Below are 23,850 nucleotides of genomic sequence, written 5' to 3'. Positions count from 1 at the left end.
GAGACCTATTTTCCATAACAGAGAAACACATGCTTTTTCTGGTTTTGCTTTTTGGAGCATTTGTTAGAAGGAAAATCACATTTCATCTTCATCGTTACAAGCACCGAAATGAAAAGGAATTTTAGCTTGGGGCTCATCTGTCCCTGAACGGATGGGAAGTAATTGATTTAAAGAAATCTGTCTCATGCAGTTTTACAAATTATTGCAACACAGTATTCCAGACTGTATCCTCTTGGTCCCTGACAATGCTTTAAAGTACACACTGGCTTTTCAACCAAAAAACTTAGCTCATAAATCCTATCTAGGTCTTGTGTTGGTCTAAATAAAAAGGGTTTTTAAATTATTCCCTGTTTAATTGTTTTTAATTGTACCTGGATGAAGCACTGTCTGCTTTGTGGATTATTTGCCCACCTGGTGTGGATCTTTATGGTCCCTGTGCTGCATGTCAGTGACTGGGGGTGATACCTCATCTCCTCCAGGCTGGCTGCAAGGAGGTGATTGATGTGACAACTCTGTCTTGCCAAAATCACCCTCCTGGCTTCCAGCTTTGCAGGGATCAAGGGTGTGAGAGCCACAAGCCTAAGCCTGGCCAGCTGAAATGAGGTTGTCTTTCCACAGAGAGGAGGTACCCAGTGTCTTCTCAGTGATTTGCAGAGCTATTAACAGAACACAAAGTTCACCTCGGGTCACGGGTTTGGAAGTCATGGCTGCTGTACCAATGCGTTCACTTGGAGGTTAATTAAAGTAACTTTTTAACCCTAATTTGAGTTAGAGTTACAAAAGTTGGGGTCATTTCAGCTGCTTGGGGTGCATCCAGATCTGCCTTCCTTTCTGACCAGGCAATCAGCAGTCCCAAGTGCCTGAGCCATCAGGTCCCACCTGACAAACTGTGTCCTCTGGCCACCCATGGGCAGTTAAGAGCTCAAGCCCTGCAGGGAGAGAAAGGAATTCCTGGAGATTGGGCTGGTGCATTTTCTCTGCCTCAAGTTAGGACCAACTAGACTTAAATCTTCTTGACTATTCATGGCCTCCTACTTGTGATTATCATCACTTGTCCATGCAAAAAACAGGTCTTCATACCACCTTGCTGTCACTCTAAGAGGTTCCCAGAGCATGATACAGTTGGTTACTCACAGTGTACCCAGATCCCTGGTAAAAGACAGGCTTGTGCCCTGGTATGGTCATATGGCTACTTCTTTTCCTTGAAAAGTGTAAATCATAACAAAAAAAAAAAAACCCAGGGAATGTCACAAGTCAAAATAAATGTTACAAATTGTCTCTTCCTTCAAGATGTGGTTTTTGCTATTCATAAACCTTTCAAGGCTCTGCTTTGCCAGCAATTTTACCCTTGCCAAAACTGTATTAACTTTAGAAGAAATATTGATTCCTTTCTTTTTTCCTATCACTCTGTTAAGTCACTTCTATCCCAGATCCCCCCCCCAAAAATGTTTTACAGTTATTTCCAGAGAATATAGCAGTCATGGTCCCCATTTTGCAAGACTTACACCTCTGCATGGCATTGGGAGGAAGATGCACATCAATGGGAATGCTGATTTTGTGGCTCTGATCCCAGGCTACCAAAATTTTCCTGGCTAAATGCTCCCAAGCCCTTTGGGAAGAGCTTTCCCTCTCTGCTTTGTTGAGTGGGGGCTGCTTGGGTGGGTGATTCTCATTAGGGATGTGGTGACTGGGCATTTATTCCAGCTGAGGTTCCAAGCAGTCCTGGGAACAGAAACTGCAGTCAAACTTTGCACTGCCCAGATGAAGCCATTTGCACTGGTAACATTTATAGAAATGCCCCACTGAGTATCCATTATATCTAACAATTCTGAATAAAGATTTTCAGGCACAGACAGAAATTGACTTTACTCACAGCTGAATATAGATGTTAAAGGGAATCACAAGTAAGTCCTATGTGTGAAAAGCAAAAAATGCATCTATACTAAATTAAAAGAGCTTAAATCAAATGCTCCAGAGAGAGAGAAGAGGAAAGTTAGGAGCTTCCCTCATTCCTGGGCAACCTGATCAAGTGGGTGGCATCTCTGCCCGTGGCAGGGAGTTGGAACTTGGTGATCTTTAAGACCCCTTCCAACCCAAACAATTCTGTGATTCAGCACCTGACAGTGTCTGCAGCGAGCAGGCAGCAGCAGCTGGGGGTCAAACTGCCCAAATTTCTGTCAATTCTGAGTCCAAAAGCCACACAATCACTTTGGAAACAGACTTCATTTAACCTGATAATGAAACAAGTACAAGGAGGCACATGGTGACATCACAGGAAATGTTAGAAATGTCAATTTAACCACACTTTCAGATCTGTACTTAAGAAAAAATATCCACAACAATTCATGCAGTTGAGTTTGCAAAGTTGGAAGAATACAATGAAAAATTAAATACATGGAGGAAGAAAAGATAAAATGTATTTATTGACATGTCAGTGACCAAGCATTTTTCTTGAAGGAAATCAATGTGATTTGTTGTGTAATACATGACTGGAAAATTAAACTAAAGTCTATTTCCTTCCTAGCAATCTCTCTCTTGTTCTCTCTCTCATTATTATTAGAAGTTGTGTAGTAAGATTTGTGCTACCTACACACAGGCTCTTGAGGTGAGAACAGACTCCCCTGTTCCCCACCTGTGGATTTTTCCTCACTGAAGTCGAGCAGGACCATGGAGAGAGAGCCAGAGATGACCCAAGACCAGGAACAGGGAGAGCTCAGAGGTCTCCTACTCTCCCTGCTTCTGGCAGAACAGTTCCTTCAGAAGAGATGTGATCACTGATTTTTGTGGTCACTGTGGAGCATGTGAGTCTCACCTCCTGGTGGCAGCAGAGCTTGAGAGGTATGTGGCAGTGTTTGGTGACTCAGGAATGAATGAGAAATGTTGCTGTGCTCCCAAATACCTCTCAGGAATGGGAGCAAAGTCTGATTTTCAGCAGCTTTACAACTCACAGGCAGAGTTGCTAGACGAGACGTCTAGCAAAATATTTGGTGGGTGAGATCCTCCTGAAGAAAAATTGATAATAATATTCTTGCATCATGAGGCTTGAACACTGTTCTTGTTTTCCAGTATGACCCTGTATCATCTGAAGTCACCTTGATCTTTACAGCACTTTTTTGTCATGGTAAACTCATGTTGTGGGCTCCATTTCTGGTACTGCACTCAGTAAAAGTTTCTGGGAAGATAATGATGTGTACAACTAATTTATGAGCTGCTTGTTACAGGTTTGCTTTATCCTTTTAGCTGGCATCTTTACCAGGTTGCTCACAGGAGCTGCTCTGTGGTGATTCATGCAGCCTGCAGCAACACTGCCACTGCTTTCCACTGTACCACAAATACTAAACTCCATTTCTCTTAGATTTTCCCCTTCAAACACTGAAGAGTTCCCAAGCTGGCTTCTTTCTCAATCTGATCCATGATGCCACAGGAAAAATGCAATTAAAAATATGACATTCCATGGAGCTTAGGCACACTGCAGCACTGCAGAGGGATTTTAGCAGTATTCAAGATCTGTGCTTTCCCACACCAGATCTATGTACAAGATCAATACAAATAAAAGATTTTTCTCCTTTCTACACCTGCTGATTTATTATAGTAGCTTTGATCATAAACAACTGCTATTGTTTAAAGAAAGACACATTAAACATTCATTTTGAAAAAAGAGAGAATATATGAGATTACATCAACTTTGCAAAATGGGAACCTTCAAAGATGTCAGGTTTTGTATCTGTGTGTCTTTAAGAACCTGGCACAACAAATTGAGAGTTGAGTTGAAACCTGGTCCTCTCAGGTGAGATCAGTTCTGTGGTGATGTCTCAATATCCAATACCTCCTGTGGTGTCTGTGGGTAGCAATTGGACTGAGAGCTTTCCTTATCATCCAGTCCCCCACATGGAATTACCTGCAAAGCAAAAGCGCCAGTGAATTCAAGATTTGCTGCATTTCACTGAAATTGCTCCAGAAGAGCAACTGATGAATCCTAGAACAGTTTGGGTGGGGAAGGACCTTAAAGACCATCTAGTTCCAACCCCCCTGTCATGGACAAGGAACTCTGATAGAAAAGCTGCAGAGAGCAAAGAATGGATTAAATTCTTTAGGAGTTTATTTGTCCCTTCTAAGAAACAGGCACTTGATAGTTTGAGAGTAGGCAATTTCTGTCAAGGTCTTTCTGAAGCTTCCTTCCTTTTGGCAGTATATTTTCCATATTTCCATATCTCAAGGTGTGTGATTTTTGAAAACAATTATGATGAAAGAAATTGTCTTGAAACAAATTCCTTTGTCCTAAGATATATCAAGAAAACCTCTAATTTTCTGAATTATCCAATATTCTAGAAAAATCTAAGGCTCATTTAAAGTCCTGACTGGGGAAGTGCAGGAAGTGGGTGATGCAATAGGTCACCTTGCTGATTTTTCACCTCAGTGATGCCCAGTTAAAGCCTGACCTGCTGTGTTGTGTAACTTGTCCAGTGTCTGACCACAGCAGCCCTGAGGTCAGAGCTGAGTGCTCACCATTTAGCAAGGTTGGCAATCCTGGTGGCAGCAATGTCAAATTCTGCAACAGCAGGGCCAGTGGGGATGTGTCATGCTGGAATTTTGAGAAGTTTCCCAGCTCCTGAGATAAAGCATATCCAGATGTTCAGTGTTCAATTCTGAGATTAACCAAATTGACAAGGTATTTATTCTTATTACCCAGTTAGAAGTATTTATGTTTATTTTCTACATGCTCTCAGAGCTGCCATCTGGGTCAGATTTTCAAAGTCAGGAGAGCATGTAAAGGAGTTTTTCCAGAAATCATTGTCCTGATAAAATTCAAGAGTGGAGATTGGAAGTTAGGAAGACCAGGTCTTCGGGATCCAAATCAAAATACATTTGTTCAAGGAAGAAGCAAGGTCACATCCAAGGCACTTGAAAGCCTGAAATTTAAATAAAGTCTCACTCAAATTTTCTTTGGATTTTATTTTAACATTTGTGAGTAAAATGCTATTTATAAAGCTCTTTTAATCTGTTTTGGGAAAGCAAAAAAAAAAAGTTGTTTTTCCCAAGCCCTCTCCAATTTGTGTTTTTTTACTAGTATGGTCTCCAAGGAATGTGACGCTCACCAGAACTGTGTGCAGAAAGGCTTGTTAAATTAACTACAAGTCCAAGAAACAAAAGAGCTTATAATTCACCTTTAGGTTTCATACAGAAATAAAATGGCTCTGGATGTAGGTTTTGTTGAGTTGCAGAGGAAAATAACAGTGTAAGTTCAAACATGGGGAGCAAAGCCTGAGAGAAGACAGCAATTAAAATTCCTTTGATTCTGTAATTCAGTTATCCACACTGTCATCTAACAGAGTATCATGGAAATCTTTGTAAAATAAGCCAACATACAAATCAGGGAGAATAAGTATGAACTGTAGCTCAAGGTTGATATTGCAAAAATAATATCAGCTCTAAGGGTTGTTTGTGGTGCTTTAAGCTGGATTAACTAATACTCATCCAATAAAACAGCATTATTTTGAGGAGGCTCTGCTATGCTTTGCCAAACAATCTTGAAAGATATGAACTAAAAGAGAAATCTCTAAGTGGACTTGAGAGGCAGATCTGCTTTGCATGCATTCCAATTTGTTGCTGCTCTGTTGTGACACACTGCACTGTGAAATATTCTAGCTGTGCTGCAGGAAAGGCTAAAGTTTCTTGTCTGCAAGATATGTCTTAATGTAGAGTTCTACTGTCAGTAAATAACCAGAATAACACAACCATGGGCCATGGAAAGGCATTTCTCTATCCAAAGCACTATGAACAATCCAATAATCCCACCCTGAGAGTGTTGTCTGAACGCTCCTGGAGCTGTGTCAGGCTGGGGGCTCTGCCCTGGCTCAGAAAAGTGCCTATTTCTCATTTTTGCTGAGTGGCAGCAGAGTTTCAACAGGAGGAGAAAGGGTGAAGTCTATCCTTGTGGCTTTGCTATGGGTGGGAAGAGAGGTGGGACTGTCCTTGTGCCAGCTCTGCAGATGTGTGCTGGTTTTAGGTAATGATGAACTTGCACCTTGAACCTCCTGGCTTGGCTGAACTCCATATCCAGCCTGTGCTCTGTGAGGAAGTGTCCTGTGCTATTGAAGAATTGAACATCAGTGCCATGGGGCAAAACATCAGTTCCTGAGGAGTGCTGGCTGTTTCCTGCAGCATTCCTAAGGCAGTGCTAAACTCGAGTGAGGGGTCTGCAATCCTGCCTTGGCACCAGTGCTCGAGCTGCTCCTACGAGCAGCATGAGAATCCCTGGCACAGCACTGAGCTTGAGCAGCCAAACCAACACACACTTCCCTGTTATTTACTCTACCTCTAAATAACCACAATAAGTGGGATGCAATTCCTCAGTCTCTTCACATGCCTAATTCCCAACGACTTCAATGAGCATTTCTGCCAGAGACAGAGCTGTGGAATTACTCCTAACAACTGGCATGACTTAACTTGTTCCTTCTTATAACTTTATGGTTTACTTACATGTCAAATTATATTTTCTGGATTAGCAGAATGAATATAATAACCCTCTTTCTTCAAGTAGGTCAGAGTTTTCCTCTTTTCTGCAGGGCAAATTACTGTAAAATGTGAACATTTCATGGATTCCCTTTTCCATATTTTGGTTACTGTCATGTGGAGTCTTTTAGGTATCTACAGGTAACTAAACAGTACACATTAAGCTTCTGCTTTCCCTTTTTTATTCACATACAATACTTCATCTAGCTGAGAGCAATTCCTCCAAGATCTACAGTAATAGCTGCTACTGTACATGATGTGAATGGTTTAAAATTCTAACTTGATAGTGTTTAAAGAAGAAAAGTGAATATTTTCTGTGTCTTGATAATAAATAGCAAAAGCAAAGGAGGAAAGAAAGTGACTGATCTTGCATAAAACTGATCAGGTTTAAATTAAACAGAGCTTTGAAGGCATTTTCTCTCAGGTCTTGATTAACTAGATTCCAGTTTTGGGTATTTAATATCTATTCTGTTTAATCTCAGAAACAGTTCGTATCAGCTTTAATAAATACATTTACATATAGTATCTGTGCATTCCACATTATGTCTGTATTTCTTCTTCTTTCAGACCTTACCGAATCCAAAAGAAAGCAAGTCTTTTCCTGCTTGAGAGTTGCTTGATTGTTTATTTGTTTGTTTTTGAATCTCTGCCTTCCAGACAGGAATCTGCTGTTCTCCTGCATGTCTGGTTTCTGAAATCACCTCTCGGTGCAGTTTGCCTCCAGCTCCATGAGGCAGAGCTGAGCCCAGGATTCAGCACTTCAAATGATCTTGGTTGCCTTTGGTTTGCATTCTTTACATTTCCAGATGTGTATTTCCCTTATATGATAGGCGCTACTTAATCCTTTGGACAAATTTTGGTCTTTCTATATTTTTCTATTTATTGTGTAAAGAACATGGTTGTATGAATCTAAACCAATTTGGAGGAGAGCTTAAGAATAAGAGCATTTAAAGGGAGGTAAAAGGCAGCTCTTGGGTTGAGTCTATGAAAGATGAAAGGGATGTAGCTCCCAGCATGTTATTTTTGTGGCTAAATAGGTAGAAGGCATCATTAGCATGACCTGAGGTAACAGACACATGATCTGCCATGTTGATGAAATGTCAAAGTAAAAAGCAATCTAACCTTAAAACGACATTTCTTACCTGGAAAATCCCATTGATGTCATGGATTGCAAATCCTGGACTGTGTCCTATAAGGCTAATTAAGAAATGTGAGCATGCAACAAACAAAATTATGTGATTTTTTTTCCTTACACCAGAGATCACAGAATCATGGTTGGGGCTTGAAGGGACATTAAAGATTATCCAGTTCTAAACTCTCCTGCCAGAGGCAGGGACACCTTCCATTGTCCCAGGCTGCTCCAAGCCCATCCAACCTGGCCTTGGCCACTTCCAGGGATCCAGGGGCAGCCACAGCTTCTCTGGGCACCCTGTGCCAGGGCCTGCCCATCATCATAGAGAGGAATTTCTTCCTAATATCCAACCTAGACATACTCTCTGGCACTGGGAAGCCATTCCCTGTGTTCTGTCACTCCTGGCCCTTGTCCAAAGTCTCTCCATCTTTCTTGTCAGCTCCCTACAGGTAGTGGAAGGCCTCAGTTAGGTCACCCCAACACTTCTCCAGGATGAACAATCCCATTTCTCCCAGCCTTTCCTCACAGCAGAGCTTTCCCATCCCTCTGATCAACTTGGTGGCCTCCTCTGCACTTGTTTCAGCAGGTTCTTGTCCTTCCCATGCTGGGGACACCAATGCTGGAGGCAGAACTCCAGGTGAGATCTCACCACAGTGGAGTAGAGGGGAAGAATGAACTGGGACAATGTGTTATACTCAAAGCAGAGAGGTCATTGCTTATTCTCAGTCTTAAAATTTTAGGCTTTTCACAAAAAATCATAACTTCAACTAGAAATAAAGGAGTTTCAATAGCTCCTAGATAATAACTGCCTCTGGACTTGAGAAACTGGGCAGGGTACAACTGTGTGTTCATTCAGTAGTCATGAGTCTGAAATGTATTTTGTAATTTAGCACCTAAGGCACAACCTTTTGGTGCTTTATGAACTCATCTTTGGCAGCAGATGCAGGGCGCTGTTTGCTGGCAGAATTGGGCTAGTAGGAGACACAAACATATCAGCAAATTGAGCCTAACTCTCTGTGTTTTTATAAAAGCTCAGCATCATTTGTTCTCCTCCCAGCCCTGGCTGCACCAAGCTGACTACACATTGGGAAAATTTTCTCCGAGGGCATTGTTCTCCAAAGGCACAAGCGGTGCTGCTCCCTGACACCCAAGGTTTGAGCAATTTGCTTCAAAGATATGACAAGGTTCAGGAATCTTTTCAAGTGGCTTCATTTAGTGAGGGGAAGCTATGCAAGTTCTCTGTGTGTCAACTAGGATATCATGTTTTCTTTGTGGAAGAAATAAATTTTTTTCCAGCATTGATAAATTTGTCAGAGCAATTTATGGACAAAGAGCAAGAGGCACCCAGAAGTTACCACTGCTAAGACTGAGGGGTTTTTAGGTTTGCTTTTTTCTTTTCTTTTTCGGTTATTTTTTTATTGCTCTTCCTAATGAGGTAGATATGATGGAAAGTGAAATATTGTTTGATTTATTCTGTATTCTGCTTATGTGAGATCCCGCCTGGAGTGCTGGAGCAAGCCCAGAGGAGGGGACAGCAATGATTACAAGGATGGAATACCTCTCCTATGAGTAAAGGCTGAGAATTGGGCTTGTTCATGTGGAGAAGAGAAGGATCCAGGGAGACCTCAGAGCCACTTCCAGTGCCTAGAGGAGCTCCAAGAGAGCTGGAGAGGGACTTGGAACAAGGGATGGAGGGACAGGACACAGGGAATGGCTTCCACTGCCACAGGGCAGGGTTGGGTGGGATATTGGGAAGGAATGTCAGGGAGGTGAGGCTCTGGCACAGAGTGGCCAGAGAAGTTGTGGCTGTTCCATTCCTGGCAGTGCCCAAGGCCAGTAGGACATTGGAGCTTGGGGCAGCCTGGGACAGAGGAAGGTGTCCTTGCCCATGGTAACAGATGGAACTGAATGAGTTTTAAGGTCCTTTCCAACCCAAACCAGCCTATGACGTTTTGGATAAAACCACAATCTATTTATGAAACACAGTTCCCCTTAAACATCCAGATCTTCTGGTTACAAAATGCTCTCCAGGTATAATTTAGCCCGGGGAAAGGTCAGGGTTGTGCTGGCTCGTTCCAGCCTGTCCCTGCTCCTTGCTTTGAGCTGACAGGAGCTCAAAGCTCCTGCTCAGAGCACAGAGGGCCCCCCCGGACCTCTCTCCCCCACATTCCCTCCCTCTCTCCCGAGGCAGCAGAGCCTGAAGTTCGGGGCTCCATCAGTGCCCTTCCATGTGGAAAAGGGCAGGGCACGGGTACTGAACGGACCGTGACGGACTGGGGAGGAGATTGGTGCGTGTAGGAGAAAACACCTGGCACAGGAGCTCCATGAGAAACTCCTTAGTAACTCAGAGAATCCCTGGCTGGTGTTTCGAATTATTGTCTGCTAGCCATATATTAAAAGATCGGGAAAAAGCTCATGCACATCCTTTGGGAAGAGAAAGGTCTGTGAGCGCACACGGAGCACTTATCACAATCCCTGGGGAACCTGCAGCCGCCAGCGGATTTACCACCACCATCCCACACACTTCCCATTCCCAGGAATGTTTTCCCAATTCCTCTCAGTACTTTTGTCAGTGCTCGCCCCTTTCTACAGTGACTTGCACGAGCGGCGACAGCAGCGGGAGGGCGCAGGGAGAGAGGGGCTCCTCCGCCAGGGTGTGTGTGGGGTTCTGCTGCTACAAAGATGCTCCCAGGGCTAATTCGGCAGAGGGGAGCCGAGCCCCCAGTCTGAGGGACGGGATGGGGTGTAAGGCATTGGGGAAGGCGGTGAAGGAAGCGGGGGACGGGATGAGCCGGACCGAAGGTCGGAGCCCTCGCTCTGAGGTGTCGGTGAGAGGGATGAAGGAAGGGGGGACGGAGCCCTCTCAGTGCCGGGGTGTGGGTGTGAGGGATGAAGGAGGGACGGAGCCCTCTCAGTGTCGGGGTGTGGGTGTGAGGGATGAAGGAGGGACGGAGCCCTTTCAGCTCCGGGGTGTCGGTGTGAGGGATGAAGAAGAAGGAATGGAGCCCTCTCAGTTCCGGGGTACCGGTGTGAGGGATGAAGGAAGGAGGAACGGAGCCCTCTCAGTGCCGGATGTGGGTGTGAGGGATGATGAAGGAGGAGCGGAGCCCTCTCAGTGCCGGGTGTCGGTGTGAGGGATGAAGGAAGGAGGAACGGAGCCCTCTCAGTGCCGGGATGTCGGTGTGAGGGATGAAGAGGAGGAACGGAGCCCTCTCAGCTCCAGGGTGTCGATGTGAGGGCCGGGGGGATGCGGCGGGCGCGGCCCGCGGGCATCGGCCCTGAGGGACGCGGTGGGCGGGGCCCCGGCTCGCTCGCACCCGCCAATGGGGAGCCCCGGCGCCAAGGGGAGGTGCCGCAGTGCGGGGGCGGTGGCTGCCAATCAGCCCTAACAGCCAATCAAAGGACGCTATTTCAATTATGTCATCCTGGAGGGGGCGGGGCGAGGAGCGGTGACAGTGGCCCGCGGCTCTATCCGCCTCTTATCCGCGGGCCCCGGCAGCGGCAGCACCTCCGGCTCCGGCAGCACCTCCGGCAGCGCCAACACCTGCAGCAGCACCAGGTACGGCCCGTCCGGCCCTCGGGGCCATCCCTGCCTCTCTCCGGGCCGCCGTGCCCCGGTTCTGCCCCGCCGCAGCCCTCCCCATCGGCAAGGCCCCGGGGGCGCTGTCGCTGTGCGGGGAGCGGGGGGGGTGACAGCCCGTCCCCTCCCTGTGCCAGCCCCGCTCGGCGATGCCACATCCTTGCCTCTGCAGTGTCTCTGACCGTGGCCTTGGCAGGGAGATGGCGAGCGGGATTTGATATTTGTCCGCTGGGTTTATTACTTTTCCTTTTTTTTTTTTTTTTTTTTTTTTTTTTTTTTCTTTTCTTTTTTTTTTTTTTTTTTCTTTTTTTCTCCTGGAGATAAGAAGGCTCAGAGTGAATCTTATCCCTTTCTACAATGCCCTGAAAGGGGACTGTAGCCAGGTAGGGATCGGGCTCTTTTCCCAAGTAACAAGTGACAGGATGAGAGGAAACGGCTCAGGCTGTGCCAGAGGAGGTTCAGGTTGGACGCAGGAGGAAATTCTTCACTGGAAGAGTGATTTGGTATTGCAGGGGCTGCCCAGGGAGGTGCTGGAGTCCCCAGCCCTGGAGGTGTCCAGGGAAGGACTGGATGTGGCACTCAGTGCCCTGGGCTGGTGACAAGGTGGAGATGGGCACAGCTTGGACTCGGTGATCTCAGAGGTCTTTTCCAGCCCCAGTGTTCTGTGATTCTGCAATTCTTGTCTGCCAAAGTAGATCCTGAGCTGTTCCTGCTGTGCTGTTGGTCTGGCATGTCCACACTGATGTCCCCCCTGCTTGTCCCTTTGATTCAGCTGGAGGCTGCAGTGTGGCACTGATCCCTCTCTGCTCCTTCAACATGAACCTGAGTGTTTTCATGTGTTTGACAATACCCCCCATTTACCTCGGGGTGTTTTTCAGTGTCAGGTACATAAAACCATTCAGTTTACCCGTGCAGTCTGCAGGCTCCTGTCTGGATAATCTTGCTCAGCAGCTGAGCAAAGCTGTTCAAGTGTTTTACAGCTGTGTTTTGGGTGGATTTTCTATTCTGATGCAAGACCTCTCCCAGTTGGTGTAATTCCCTGGCCTCTGATTGCTGTACTGCCTGCTGCAGTGCACGATCATATTTCTCACAGTTGGTAATGAGTTTGGTTTTATTCCATTTTGTTTGCTTGGGTTTTTTTTCCTTATTATGTCCCTCCTCTTTCCTGAAATTTGTGTTCACCATTTCTTGCTGATCATTAACCCCATATTTTCCCCCTCCTTCTAACTCTAGATTCATCTGTAATTCTCAGCTTTACTCAGCTCTTCTCCATGTAATATTCCACCCCTTGGATAAAATGATGTGGCACAGTTTTCAGGGCAATTCCCTTCATGCAGGAAAAAGCCCTTTTAAAAAAATCTGATTAATATTTTCCAATGTGCAAGAAGTAAAACAAGAACCTCAAACTGGGGATCTGTGATCCTTCATGCAGAGAGGTACCTCTGATACAGGGCAGATAAGAGTTTAACTTCTTTGTACTTTTCATTTCAGGAATATCTGGAAAATCTCCAAAATACAGAAGCTTGTGATAGGATTAGCTGCTGTGCCATGGAGGTGTGCCAGGGGCCAGGATGTCACAGATCAATTACGTTTTAGGGGTTGAGCAGGTCGAAATGTTGAGTCATCAAAATTTTCTCTTGCACAGAGAAGTATTTGTCTTTTTTGTTTGCGAAATCCTTGAATAAAAATCTTGAAAAGTATTAACACAAAGAGCTAATCTTTAACAGCTGGAAACATGCCCAGAGTTGTGCTGGAATGGAGAATAGAAACTCTTCCTAAACACTTGGATTTGAGTAGATGGAGAAAAGTCTTTTGGCTTTGGATAGAAGTGAGGAACAGCAAAGTAATACCTGAGGAGTCTGCTGAAAGAAATGCCTCTCTGTTCAAGGCAACACATCCAGGGTGTGGATTTTTTTCCAAAATAAATTAGGGATAAATCCATAACTTAATATTTCTGTCTTCTGCAAACAGCCTGAAATAACAGCACCCTTGTGTAAGCCATCCTTGCATCCTCCTGTTGGTATTTAATACCTGTATTTTGGGTAGGTTTTGCAGTCTGCTTCCGTTAGGTGGTGCAGCAGTGTCCAGGCTGCTCAGCTCTTCACTTTGCTGTGGAGTGTGTTACAGAGAGGCTGCATTTGATAAGCAGAGCACTTGTTGTCATCTGTGATCCTCCTCTGGGGATTAAACCTTTTGCCAGTTTGTAAGTGTGATGTTCTGTGAGACCAGAAACCTGAGCTTTGGGAACACTTGGCTCTCTGCTGTTCCCTGCTGTGGGAAGAGCTTCCTCAAGCAGCTTTTCAAGTGCCAGCTCCCTTCCTCTTCTCTGGAAGTGCCTTTATATAGACTGGGGTGCAGGCACGGAGAAGAAATCAAAGAGCATTTGCCTCATGAAATCCTACCCTCAGGTTATCCCTAGATGGTGTCAATACAGCTTATGTATTCAGGGGAGATTGCTGGGAAAATACAGACTGCTCTGATGATCATTAATATCTGACATATTCTTACTTTCTGTCTATTTTTTAATCACAGAATCCCGGAATGGTTGGAAGGAACCTTAAAGCTCCTCCAGTGCCACTCTCTGCCTTGAGCAGGAACACCTTCCACCATCCCAGGCTGCTCCAAACCCCAGTGTCCAACCTGGCCTTGGACACTTCCAGGGATAGCCAATATCATGGAAGCTTGTGACATGATTTGTCTGGTAGAAAATGGGCATCTCAATAGAACAAGAAAATTTATGAACTTAACTTTCTTACTGTAGTTTATATTAGTAAATCAGAATTTAAGGCACAGTGAAAAAGGAACATTTACAGGAAAAATGAAGTAACTAGTTCATAGACTTGCTGAGTCACACAGTTTCAGTTTTTTTTCCTGTAACTGTAGAGAACAGAAGAAATTACTTGTTTGATGTTAATCCCATGCTAATTTATACTTCATATAAACTTTCCTGGCTGAATTGCAGAATACTTGAGGAACCTGTAATCCTGGCAGTAAAACCACTTCAATCGTGTCAGACATTTCTTCTGAAGTGTTCTTAGTGCTAATTATGAATTTCTTTATTTTTTCCCCTCCAGGTCTGTATCAAAATTCCTGAAGTCCATCATGCTTTCCAAGCTAAGCCGCTCCCAAAGCCTTGCTGTTCTCTGCCGGGGTCTTCATTCCTCCCTGAGCTCTGCCACCTCAGTGGCTCCCAAAAAAACCGTTCAGGGATCTCTCTCCTCTGATTTAATCTTTGAACGTGAGGCAAAATATGGTGCCCACAACTATCACCCACTGCCTGTTGCTCTGGAAAGAGGAAAAGGTATTTTACTTAGGTTTTTCTTGGAGGATTGTAGGTGGGATATGTTTGTGTAGGTGAATGAAATCATGGCAGAATGATTTTGACCTGATAGATTCCTGAATCTTTGTTATTTTTGCTTCTTTTTTTTTTTTTGGTTGGATTGAGATTATTGATAAAATAAAGTCAGCTAATTGTTGTTTAGAGAGTTGGATCATTGTGCATAAGGGCACCTGAAAAAATTGTGGAGGCTCAAAAATGATTAAAAGTGTAGATAATTTCCAGAATAATTCAGCAAGAAATTTTTCAAGAAACTTAATTTCTTTTGTTACCTTGTGTGGAGAGGTTTAATGTTAATATAAACATGAAAAGGTGCATTGCAATCCTATCCTATCTAAGTGGGCTGTTCATATATTATCACTTAATTTAAATTTACTCTGGTCTTTAATTACGTTTGAGGAGCCTTTTTTTTTGTTTTGTGTTTTATTTTGTGTGCTGACCACAAGTTTGTTTTCCCAGGTGTTTACGTGTGGGATGTTGAAGGCAGAAAGTATTTTGACTTTCTGAGTGCTTACAGTGCAGTCAACCAAGGCCACTGTCACCCAAAGATTGTGGATGCTCTGAAAGCCCAGTCTGAAAAACTGACCCTGACATCCAGGGCATTCTACAACGATGTCCTTGGGGAATATGAGGAGCTGGTCACCAAAATGTTCAATTATAACAAAGTTCTTCCAATGAACACAGGTAAAGAAATATTTTGTTTCCATTTCAGTACTTGTCTCTGAGATTCAAGGCTTGTGTAACATTTTCTGATGGGCTGTTTCATGTGCAAGACTGATAATGGGGCTGCTTTATGTTTCAGGAGTGGAAGCTGGAGAAACTGCCTGCAAACTGGCTCGGAAATGGGCCTACACTGTGAAAGGAATTCCAAAGTACAAAGCTAAAATCATTTTTGCAGGTATGTAAATGTGTGTTATGAGTTGAGGGCTTGAGGATCTGGACACTGGGTTACAGGGGAAGCACATCCAGTGCTCCATGCTCTTTCAATCACTTAAAGTGCAATACTTTTTATTCTGAGCTGTTCCTTACATAACTTTTTTGTGGATTAACTCCTCAAAGTGCTGCCACACCTCTCATGGATTGCTCAATAGGGTTAAGCTGCCCTGTTGGCTTCACCTGCCAGGGCTTTTATCCTGCATTCTCCAAGTGTTCCAGAAACTGGCACTAACCCAGTAAAGCCATGCTGGAGCCTCCATCATATAATGAAAGTAAAAGCAACATTGCTAAAGTAAATAATGAACCCTGATTCTCTGTTAAGAGTCTGTGCCTGCCCTGCTTGGCTCTATAACAGGGAGAAGTTACCAGGCCCTGAAGAGACTTCTGATTTTTTGAAACAAAAAAATTAAAAAAAAAAACATATACAAATAAAAAAATATTATATTTAGTATTCCTTGGTTATAGATAAAGCAATTTTGTCAATACTAATTTTGTTTAATGGTTCTGTATTTTAGGAAACCTCCCAGAATAAAGTTTACTATTTAAATACTGACCTTTTTTTGTAGCTGCAAATACTATTTTTAACTTTTGGTACATATACTAGCCATAAATGACATTAGGCAGCACTTAAAAATTGCAGTGCATACTTGAATTTTCTTCATGGTTTCTGGAAATGAATAGAGATTTTTTTTTTTTTTTTCATTCAGGAATTATTTGAACAAATATTTCTCCTTTTTTCTCTTCTCTATATATTTAATTTTGCTCTTCAGACAACTTTTAGTAAGTGTTTTTTCATTTTGATAAGGGGGATGTGCTCCCTATTTTGGCAGGAAAAAAGTTCTTTGGGATAGCTAAGAAATGACTTTGAACATCAGTTTAAAGAACTTGACACAGACTCTGTGTTGGACAGTGAGCTATGAAGGACTGACCCCTTAATCTTCCTTAGTCCTATTAGCACCTTACTATTGATTAGTGAGAGTCTCTTGTTTTAACTGAATAAAATAGTGCAAATCACAATATTTTTAGATATATAAATAGTTTCTTCTGGAATTTTGAAATGCACAGAATTATATTTTCTGATTTGGGTTTAGTGACAGCTTTATTTTTAGGACTTAAATCATTAATGTTGTTTATTTTCCCCCCTACATTTTGTAAGTAATAATTGCATTAAAGCTGAACATTATCATTAAAAAAATAACTCATTATCTGAGTTATTTTCAATTTTCCAGACTACTAACAAAACTTAAGGAAATTATTTTGTATAGTTGTCAGGACTTAGAGTATAATTTCCTTTTGTTTTGTGACATATGCTTTTGATATAGCAATAGAGTGTATTTATGGCATTAATACAAAATGCTAACAATCAGGAGGATGCTAATATCTTGTTAGATAACCTTTAAAATGCATCACCAAGTGGAAGATGTGATGTCCTTTAAAGTGTTCTGGATCTTGGCCAGTTTTGTAACAATTTTCCCATTTTTTTTTCCAAGCTGGCAACTTCTGGGGCAGGACAATGTCTGCCATCTCCAGTTCCACTGACCCATCCAGCTATGATGGCTTTGGACCCTTCATGCCAGGATTTGAACTGATCCCATACAATGATCTACCAGCTCTTGAGGTATTTGACAATTTTTTGTTTTCTTGCATGAAATAATTTTCCAATGTTTCTTTAGGAAACAGCAAAGAAAACCAGAAGTTTATAGTTTGAAACATGCTTTGACATTGAGATATCTGTAAGTAGACATATATAAGGAATGTGTTTGTTATAATTATGTATAGGGAATGTGGGTAAATTCTGCTTTGGTTTTGATTTTCAGTTATGCTTTAGAATGTGAAAGGAAAACTTCATGATCTATTTAATTTCCCAGCCACCTGGTCTAGTGGAAATGTCCCTGCCCATGGCAGGAAGTGGGATGGGATGAGCTTTAAGGTCCCTTCCCACCCAAAGCACTCTGTGATGCTATGACTAGAATTCACTGCACTTGCAAATATTTATTTCCAGCTTAACAGCATCCTTAAAACCATGCCAGGCTGCTGTTTCACTTTCACAAGCTCCTGAAATGCCAGTGATTCTCAGTATTTTCTTGTGTCCTCTGAGATTAATCCTGTCAAGCTGTGGGGGAAGGGACCTTGATTAGGTGCCATTTCTGTGAGTAAAAACCTCTGTACCTGTTGGTTCTGCTTCATACAAATGAGTGGGCTTTGGAGATTGAGGGATTATAGGACAGAGCTGCTTTTTTCCTTGGTGTTGGGTTAGGAAAAGGTCTCTTAGTTATAGCTGCAGTGTGGAAAAGCTTGTTCAGGTTTGAATTTACATTGGGATAGGTCTGCAGGTATTTAATGCTGAATTCATTCTGCTCCTGGGGCAATGCTGAGAAAAGCTGTAGTAAATTCATGCTGGGAATCATTAGATCTCTTGTGCCTCATGGACTTCTAAACCTTTTTGAACTTGATAGTGCAGGAATGTACCTGTGGACTTTGCTTTAAGGTAAAATTGTGCTGGAGGGGCTCCATTCTTTTTTTGTTTAAGGGAAGAGTTGAGCAATTGTTTGTATTGCATGGGGTAATATGAAACTGAGGATGTTTCTGAGCTGATTGTGAACAGATCTGATAAACTGCTTGTCTGGGTTTGCACTTTGCAAGGTTTGTCCCTTCCCAAGCAAGCACAGCAGGTGATTTACACTGCCAGCAGTGACATAGCATTGGAACTGAAGTGGCTCTCAGAGAGAGCTGCCTGACAGCAATGCTGTTCTCATCCTTTCAGGAAGAACACCAGGGCTACAATCAGGTTCTGCTACCTGTATTTTCTGTGCTTGACCTGAGTAAAAGCTTTTTCTTTCTGTCTCTCCTCTCCCTCTCCCAATGTTGCAGAGGGCCCTTCAAGACCCCAACGTGGCAGCTTTCATGGTGGAGCCAATTCAAGGGGAAGCAGGTGTGATTGTTCCTGACAAGGGCTACCTCACAGGAGTGAGGGACCTCTGCACAAAGCACAATGTGAGAATTCACTGGAACATCAAACATTTAACACTTAACACTACACACTGTGTCTACTAGTCTAACTTCTAAGGTCACCCTGCTATGCAAGGTGTAGAACTTCACATGCTATTTAATAATTCCCTTTTCCTTCAGTGGAATAATGCAGGGATACTTCTTGTATTTCCTGGTAATAACTCACTAAAAAGTACTTCTTAGCAGTGCACATTTATCACTATTTCTTACTATTGTCACTGATTTAAGTTTCTAATTAATATTCTTCAACTGGATTTATTTTAGATTAACTTAACTTCTAATTCCTTTTCCACATTATAAGTTTCCAATTACCATGGCTATCCAGGACCTTTGTTGCTGATGTGCCTAACTGCTACCAAGAATCAGTAACAATGATGGGCACAGAATGAGACACTGAGGAAAATGGTTATCAGTGATCTCTGATTTAAAAATCAGGGGTCTCTGTTCCAATGGAATTCAGATTCCTAATTTGTAAGTGCTGCTCATAATTCTTTACATGTCTTCAAAGGAAGACACTGACATATTATTAAGTTGTCTTCATTATTGCTGTGATACCTAAAAAAAATTGTATTGTTGGAATTAGGTTAGGAACAAGAATGAAAGTAATTCCCTGTTCTGTTTGGATTTTTCTTCTCTTTAAAGGTTCTGTTTATTGCTGATGAAATACAGACTGGTTTAGCCAGAACAGGAAAAATGCTGGCTGTTGACCATGAAAATGTGAGACCTGATATAATTCTTCTTGGAAAGGCCCTTTCTGGTGGCTTATACCCTGTGAGTACCAAAGAAATACCAATAATTTAAAGTAATATCAAATTACTCAAACATTTGTTGGATAACCTTTTTTTTTTCCTTACTCATCAACACTGAAAATCTGCCAGTTGGAACAACAATAACTCTGATGTTTGTTGTGCTTGGAAATTGTTGTTTGCAAGACTAATATGATTTATGACCAGACAGTCCAACTTGAGAGAGACATAATAAAATAATGGAATACCAAATATTACCTTTATAGCTGAATAACTGGCTTTATTTCATTTGTCTGGCATGCTTGCATGGCTGATTTTATCCTCTTGGAGTGACTTAAATTCCTGCTGATTAGGCTGGAAATTACAATGCTTTGAACTATTTTGGCCAATTGACAGGATTTCTGAGTTGTTAAACCAAGTATTGAAGTTTAAACTCTTGAAATAATATTCAGTTTGGAGAAACTCCCCTCAGCTAGATAGAAAGTTATGTTGCCACTATAGCTAAGTGTATTTAAGGGATTAATTATGGGATTTTCAGATCTTCTGTTCTATATACAGAGCTGGGAATGTAAATGTAATTTATCACCCTAGGCTGAAAATTTCCTGAGCTCTGAGGGAAAGTCTGCTTTCTAAAGTTTTCTGTTCTAAATATGTGAATCTGCTGCCCTTCCCATTTTAGGTCTCAGCAGTGCTGTGTGATGATGAAATTATGCTGACCATTAAACCTGGTGAACATGGATCCACATATGGAGGAAATCCATTAGCTTGTCGTGTGGCCATGGCAGCACTGGAGGTTTGTGTGTGGGGATAGAGATCTGCAATCCAAATTCAAAAGGGTCTCATGATCTTTGCTTAAATAAATGGTATTATTTTTCATGCCACGAGTAGATATCTAGCTTTAAATAAGAATGGAAAATTGTTAGTGATTATCTACAGATCATAAAACCAATTTTCAGTTTTTTATTGGAAACATGTTCTAATCTATGTTTTTATGATCTTAATGTATTGAATGCCAAAATAAGATTCGTGAAGGGGAAGTTTCAAGGCAATTATATAAATTTGGTCAAATACCATCAATAATTTAATGAAGACATTTTGAAATTGGTTTATTTTACTGTATCAGCAGAAGCTGCTGCTCTGTGAGCTTGAGAAAAGGTATGGATCTCAAACAGAAACTACCGTGTCCTGTCCAGAAGGTGCAATTCAATTATTTTGTGATTGCTTAATTGACTTAATTACCTACATTGATGCAGGTCACACAAAAAACCTCATCATTACCCAGTACTCAGTTTTGGACAGATGAAGAACTTTCAGAAGTTACTTACAAATAACAGCAAACAAAGAGCAGTTAATTTAGAATAAAACATCAAAGACATTATTGTTTGTTATAGACATGAATGAGTAAAGGCTCAATACCAACCTGCTGGGACTCACAGCCTGTGCAGGGACACTGTGGCTGCAACAGCTTTTGTGTCTCAGCAGGTTCAGTGTCATTATCCATCCTTCCCCCTGGTACATAAAACAAATGCAGTGCCCTTCAGCTGATTGTAGATCTGCCTTCTCTTTAGGTAATTGAAGAGGAAAATCTGGCAAAAAATGCAGAAATAATGGGTAATCTGCTAAGAAGTGAGCTCATGAAGACTCCATCTAATATTGTAACTGCTGTAAGAGGAAAAGGGCTCTTAAATGCAATCGTAATTCGGGAAACCAAAGGTGAGGAAATGAATCAACTGCACAAGCACAGCATGGAGAAGTATTTTTCAACTTGAATTGTAGGTAGGGGATAGAATGTAGATATGATGTTTGTGTTCAGAACATGGCTTAGTACTGTAGTACCCACTAAAATTGATTTAACTACTGTGTGCCATTTAAAATAGAGGTTTTTAACTAAGAAAAGCCAAACAATTATTTTTAAATTATTTGAACTCTTTCTGATTTGATAATGTTCAAATCTGATGGTGAATCTGCCTCCCAGCAAATACCTTTATCTCTCCTCTTTGGAAAAGAGGTGTCCACATCTGGAACACCAGTTCCTGCCAGATTATGGGAGCATTGGCTGGGATTAGTTGTTTTCAGAAGAGTTAGAGGAGTGCAATGAATACAGGAGGGTACCAAGAAGAAAAAAGTTAATGATGGAGAACAAGTTTCTAGGGTGTAATACCTTGAATTATATCAGAAATCTGAGTATCTAAGGACAAAGTGCTGCAGGAAGGTGGTGTCATTTTCCACGATGATGTGCTGGAATCCAGGTTACATAAACATAACCTTATCTGAAGTCCTGTCCACATGTTCCCTTACTTCCTCTTCACATGGTTCCCCTTTTACCATTTATTTTAAAGTCTGAGTACCAGAGAAGCAGTGAGCTGTGAAGGAGCAGAACTCTGTGTGCTGAGGCAAAGGGCAGTTCTGGAGCAGTGTCACTGTGCAGAGCTGCTCGAGTCACCTCTTTGTGAACAGCCCACGTCACCCCCCTGCCAGCTGGCGAACAGCAGCACGTGTGCAGCTGTGCCAGCTCCTCTGCTGTGCTGGGAGTGCCCGTGTGCCCTGCTGACGTTCTCCCTCCCTCCCTTTGCAGACTACGATGCCTGGAAGGTGTGCCTGCGGCTCCGCGACAACGGGCTGCTGGCCAAGCCCACGCACGGTGACATCATCCGCCTGGCGCCGCCCCTCGTCATCAAGGAGGATGAGATCAGAGAGTCCATCGAAATCATCCACAAGACCATCCTGTCCTTCTGAAAACACAGCTCTTCCAGGCTGCCTGCTGACTGGGCCAAGGGCTGTGTTGGAATCTGGGTGATGAAGGCCTGCTCTTGAAGCAAGCATCTCTCATTCCTTTTATCTGAGAGGACTTGACTATTAAAACATAGCTGTATCTTTAAATTATAATGGCTCTGTAGAAAATACAGAATGATTTTGAAGACTTTCCAGTCTTGGAATACTTGGAAATGAAGTTCTGTATGTACTGAACAGCTAAGTTGGAATATTTGAGGGGAGATACCTATAGAAATCTGCTAAATTGTTATAACTCTTGGCCAAAGTTTAAAGTGTGATTTATATATATATACATATATTTTAGGTTGCTTTGCACTCTCATATCACTCTCCAAAACATGGCATTTGGCAATTTTTGCCTCAGCAAGATGTCTGTAGGATGGAAGCACTTATCATTGTGGGAGAATTTGTGTTTTTCATGTGCAGCTTGAAAAAAAATTTGAATGCTGAAGGTTTGACAAACTGGGTGTTATGCTGGTGAACTCAAGAAGCATCGAGCTGTATTCTGTGTGTACAATATTTTGATTGTATGACAAGAGATGCTGTTTTCAAGCCTGGTCTCAGTGTTTGGCTTTGCAATCTTGTAAAATAGATCTGAACATTCAGATCTGTTTTTACTGTTATAAAACTTTCAATCATCTGGATGTTTATATTAAAACACATTTTGCAATAAAAAATGCGTTTATGTGCAATAAAAATACTGAGTCTTCAAAAAGATCAAACCTCATAGAAACTTGAAGTTTTAAATTTTTTTTTAGCTAGTTTTAGCTGAACTAAATCCCAATTAATAACACAGTGCAAAATGTTCCCTTTGCTGAGCATAGGGGTTAAATACAGTCACATGCTCATACTGTGAAGTGGTAAATAATCTTTTGGGATTTGGAAGGCACCTAAGTTCATGGCAGTGACCCAGTGTGGTGGTTGGGATGACAAAACATTTTCCCTTCCTTGCTTTGGGTGAGACAGAAAGTTGTGTCAGCTGTGGGTGAGGTAAGACTGAATTCCACTTGGGAAATGAATGGAAAAGCCTGCTTGTTAGAAGGGGCAATGTGGCAGTGGGATTGTTATCCTTAGGATAGCAGAAATGATCTGATCAACTTGGTGGCCTTCTCTGCACTTGTTCCAGCAGGTTCTTGTCCTTCCCATGCTGGGGACCCCAAACTGGATGCAGAAGTCCAGGTGGGATCTCACCAGAGTGGAGAGGCAGAATGAACTGGGACAATGTGCAATACTCAGAGCAGAGAGGTCATTGCTTATTCTCAGCCTTAACATTTTAGGCTTTTCACAAAAAATCATAACTTCAACTAGAAATAAAGGAGTTTCAATAGCTCCTAGATAATAACTGCCTCTGGACTTGAGAAACTGGGCAGGGTACAACTGTGTGTTCATTCAGCAGTCATGACTCTGAAATGTATTTTGCAATTTAGCACCTAAGGCACAACCTTTTGGTGCTTTATGAACTCATCTTTGGCAGCAGATGCAGGGCACTGTTTGCTGGCAGAATTGGGCTAGTAGGAGACACAAACATATCAGCAAATTGAGCCTAACTCTCTGTGTTTTTATAAAAGCTCAGCATCATTTGTTCTCCCATCCCTCACTGCATGAAGCTGTCTTTCCGAGGCCGGGATAACCCAGGGAAAGCGGGCAGGCTCTGGGGCAGGAACAGCCCCGTAACAGGACGGGCAGGGATGGGGAATTTGGGCTGTGCCCGCCCAGCAGCGCAGCCAATGCGGGCAGGAGGAGGGACAGGGGCTGGGAGGTTGCGATAAAAGGAGGTTGCGATAAAAGGAGGTTGCGATAAAAGGAGGCTGCGTGCCCCGAACCGT

General features: G+C 42.6%; 1 protein-coding gene across 1 annotated transcript; it reads left to right on the top strand.

Annotated features, from left to right (window-relative positions):
• Positions 1-11,056: 11,056 nt before the first annotated feature.
• Positions 11,057-22,757, top strand: OAT (ornithine aminotransferase). The gene is made up of 10 exons (XM_056495264.1): positions 11,057-11,204; positions 14,300-14,526; positions 15,022-15,246; positions 15,365-15,460; positions 16,989-17,116; positions 18,370-18,492; positions 19,150-19,278; positions 19,933-20,046; positions 20,822-20,966; positions 21,829-22,757. Exons 2-10 carry the CDS (start codon positions 14,328-14,330, stop codon positions 21,987-21,989), a joined length of 1,320 nt encoding a protein of 439 aa, XP_056351239.1. The 5' UTR covers positions 11,057-11,204; positions 14,300-14,327; the 3' UTR covers positions 21,990-22,757.
• The last annotated feature ends 1,093 nt before the right edge of the window (positions 22,758-23,850 follow it).

Source organism: Oenanthe melanoleuca, chromosome 6 (assembly GCF_029582105.1).
Source record: "Oenanthe melanoleuca isolate GR-GAL-2019-014 chromosome 6, OMel1.0, whole genome shotgun sequence".
NCBI classification, from domain to species: Eukaryota; Metazoa; Chordata; class Aves; order Passeriformes; family Muscicapidae; genus Oenanthe; species Oenanthe melanoleuca.
The sequence above is the reverse complement of the archived record's forward strand: the minus strand, read 5'-3'. Positions and strand labels throughout refer to the sequence as shown.

Bases quoted from the DNA above. Each gene is read 5' to 3' on its own strand.
- OAT (XM_056495264.1), top strand. From the start codon at position 14,328: ATGCTTTCCAAGCTAAGCCGCTCCCAAAGCCTTGCTGTTCTCTGCCGG. The intron at 18,493-19,149 runs GTGAGAATTCAC...TTCTCTTTAAAG, and splicing joins ACCTCTGCACAAAGCACAAT to GTTCTGTTTATTGCTGATGA. The intron at 20,047-20,821 runs GTTTGTGTGTGG...CCTTCTCTTTAG, and splicing joins TGGCCATGGCAGCACTGGAG to GTAATTGAAGAGGAAAATCT.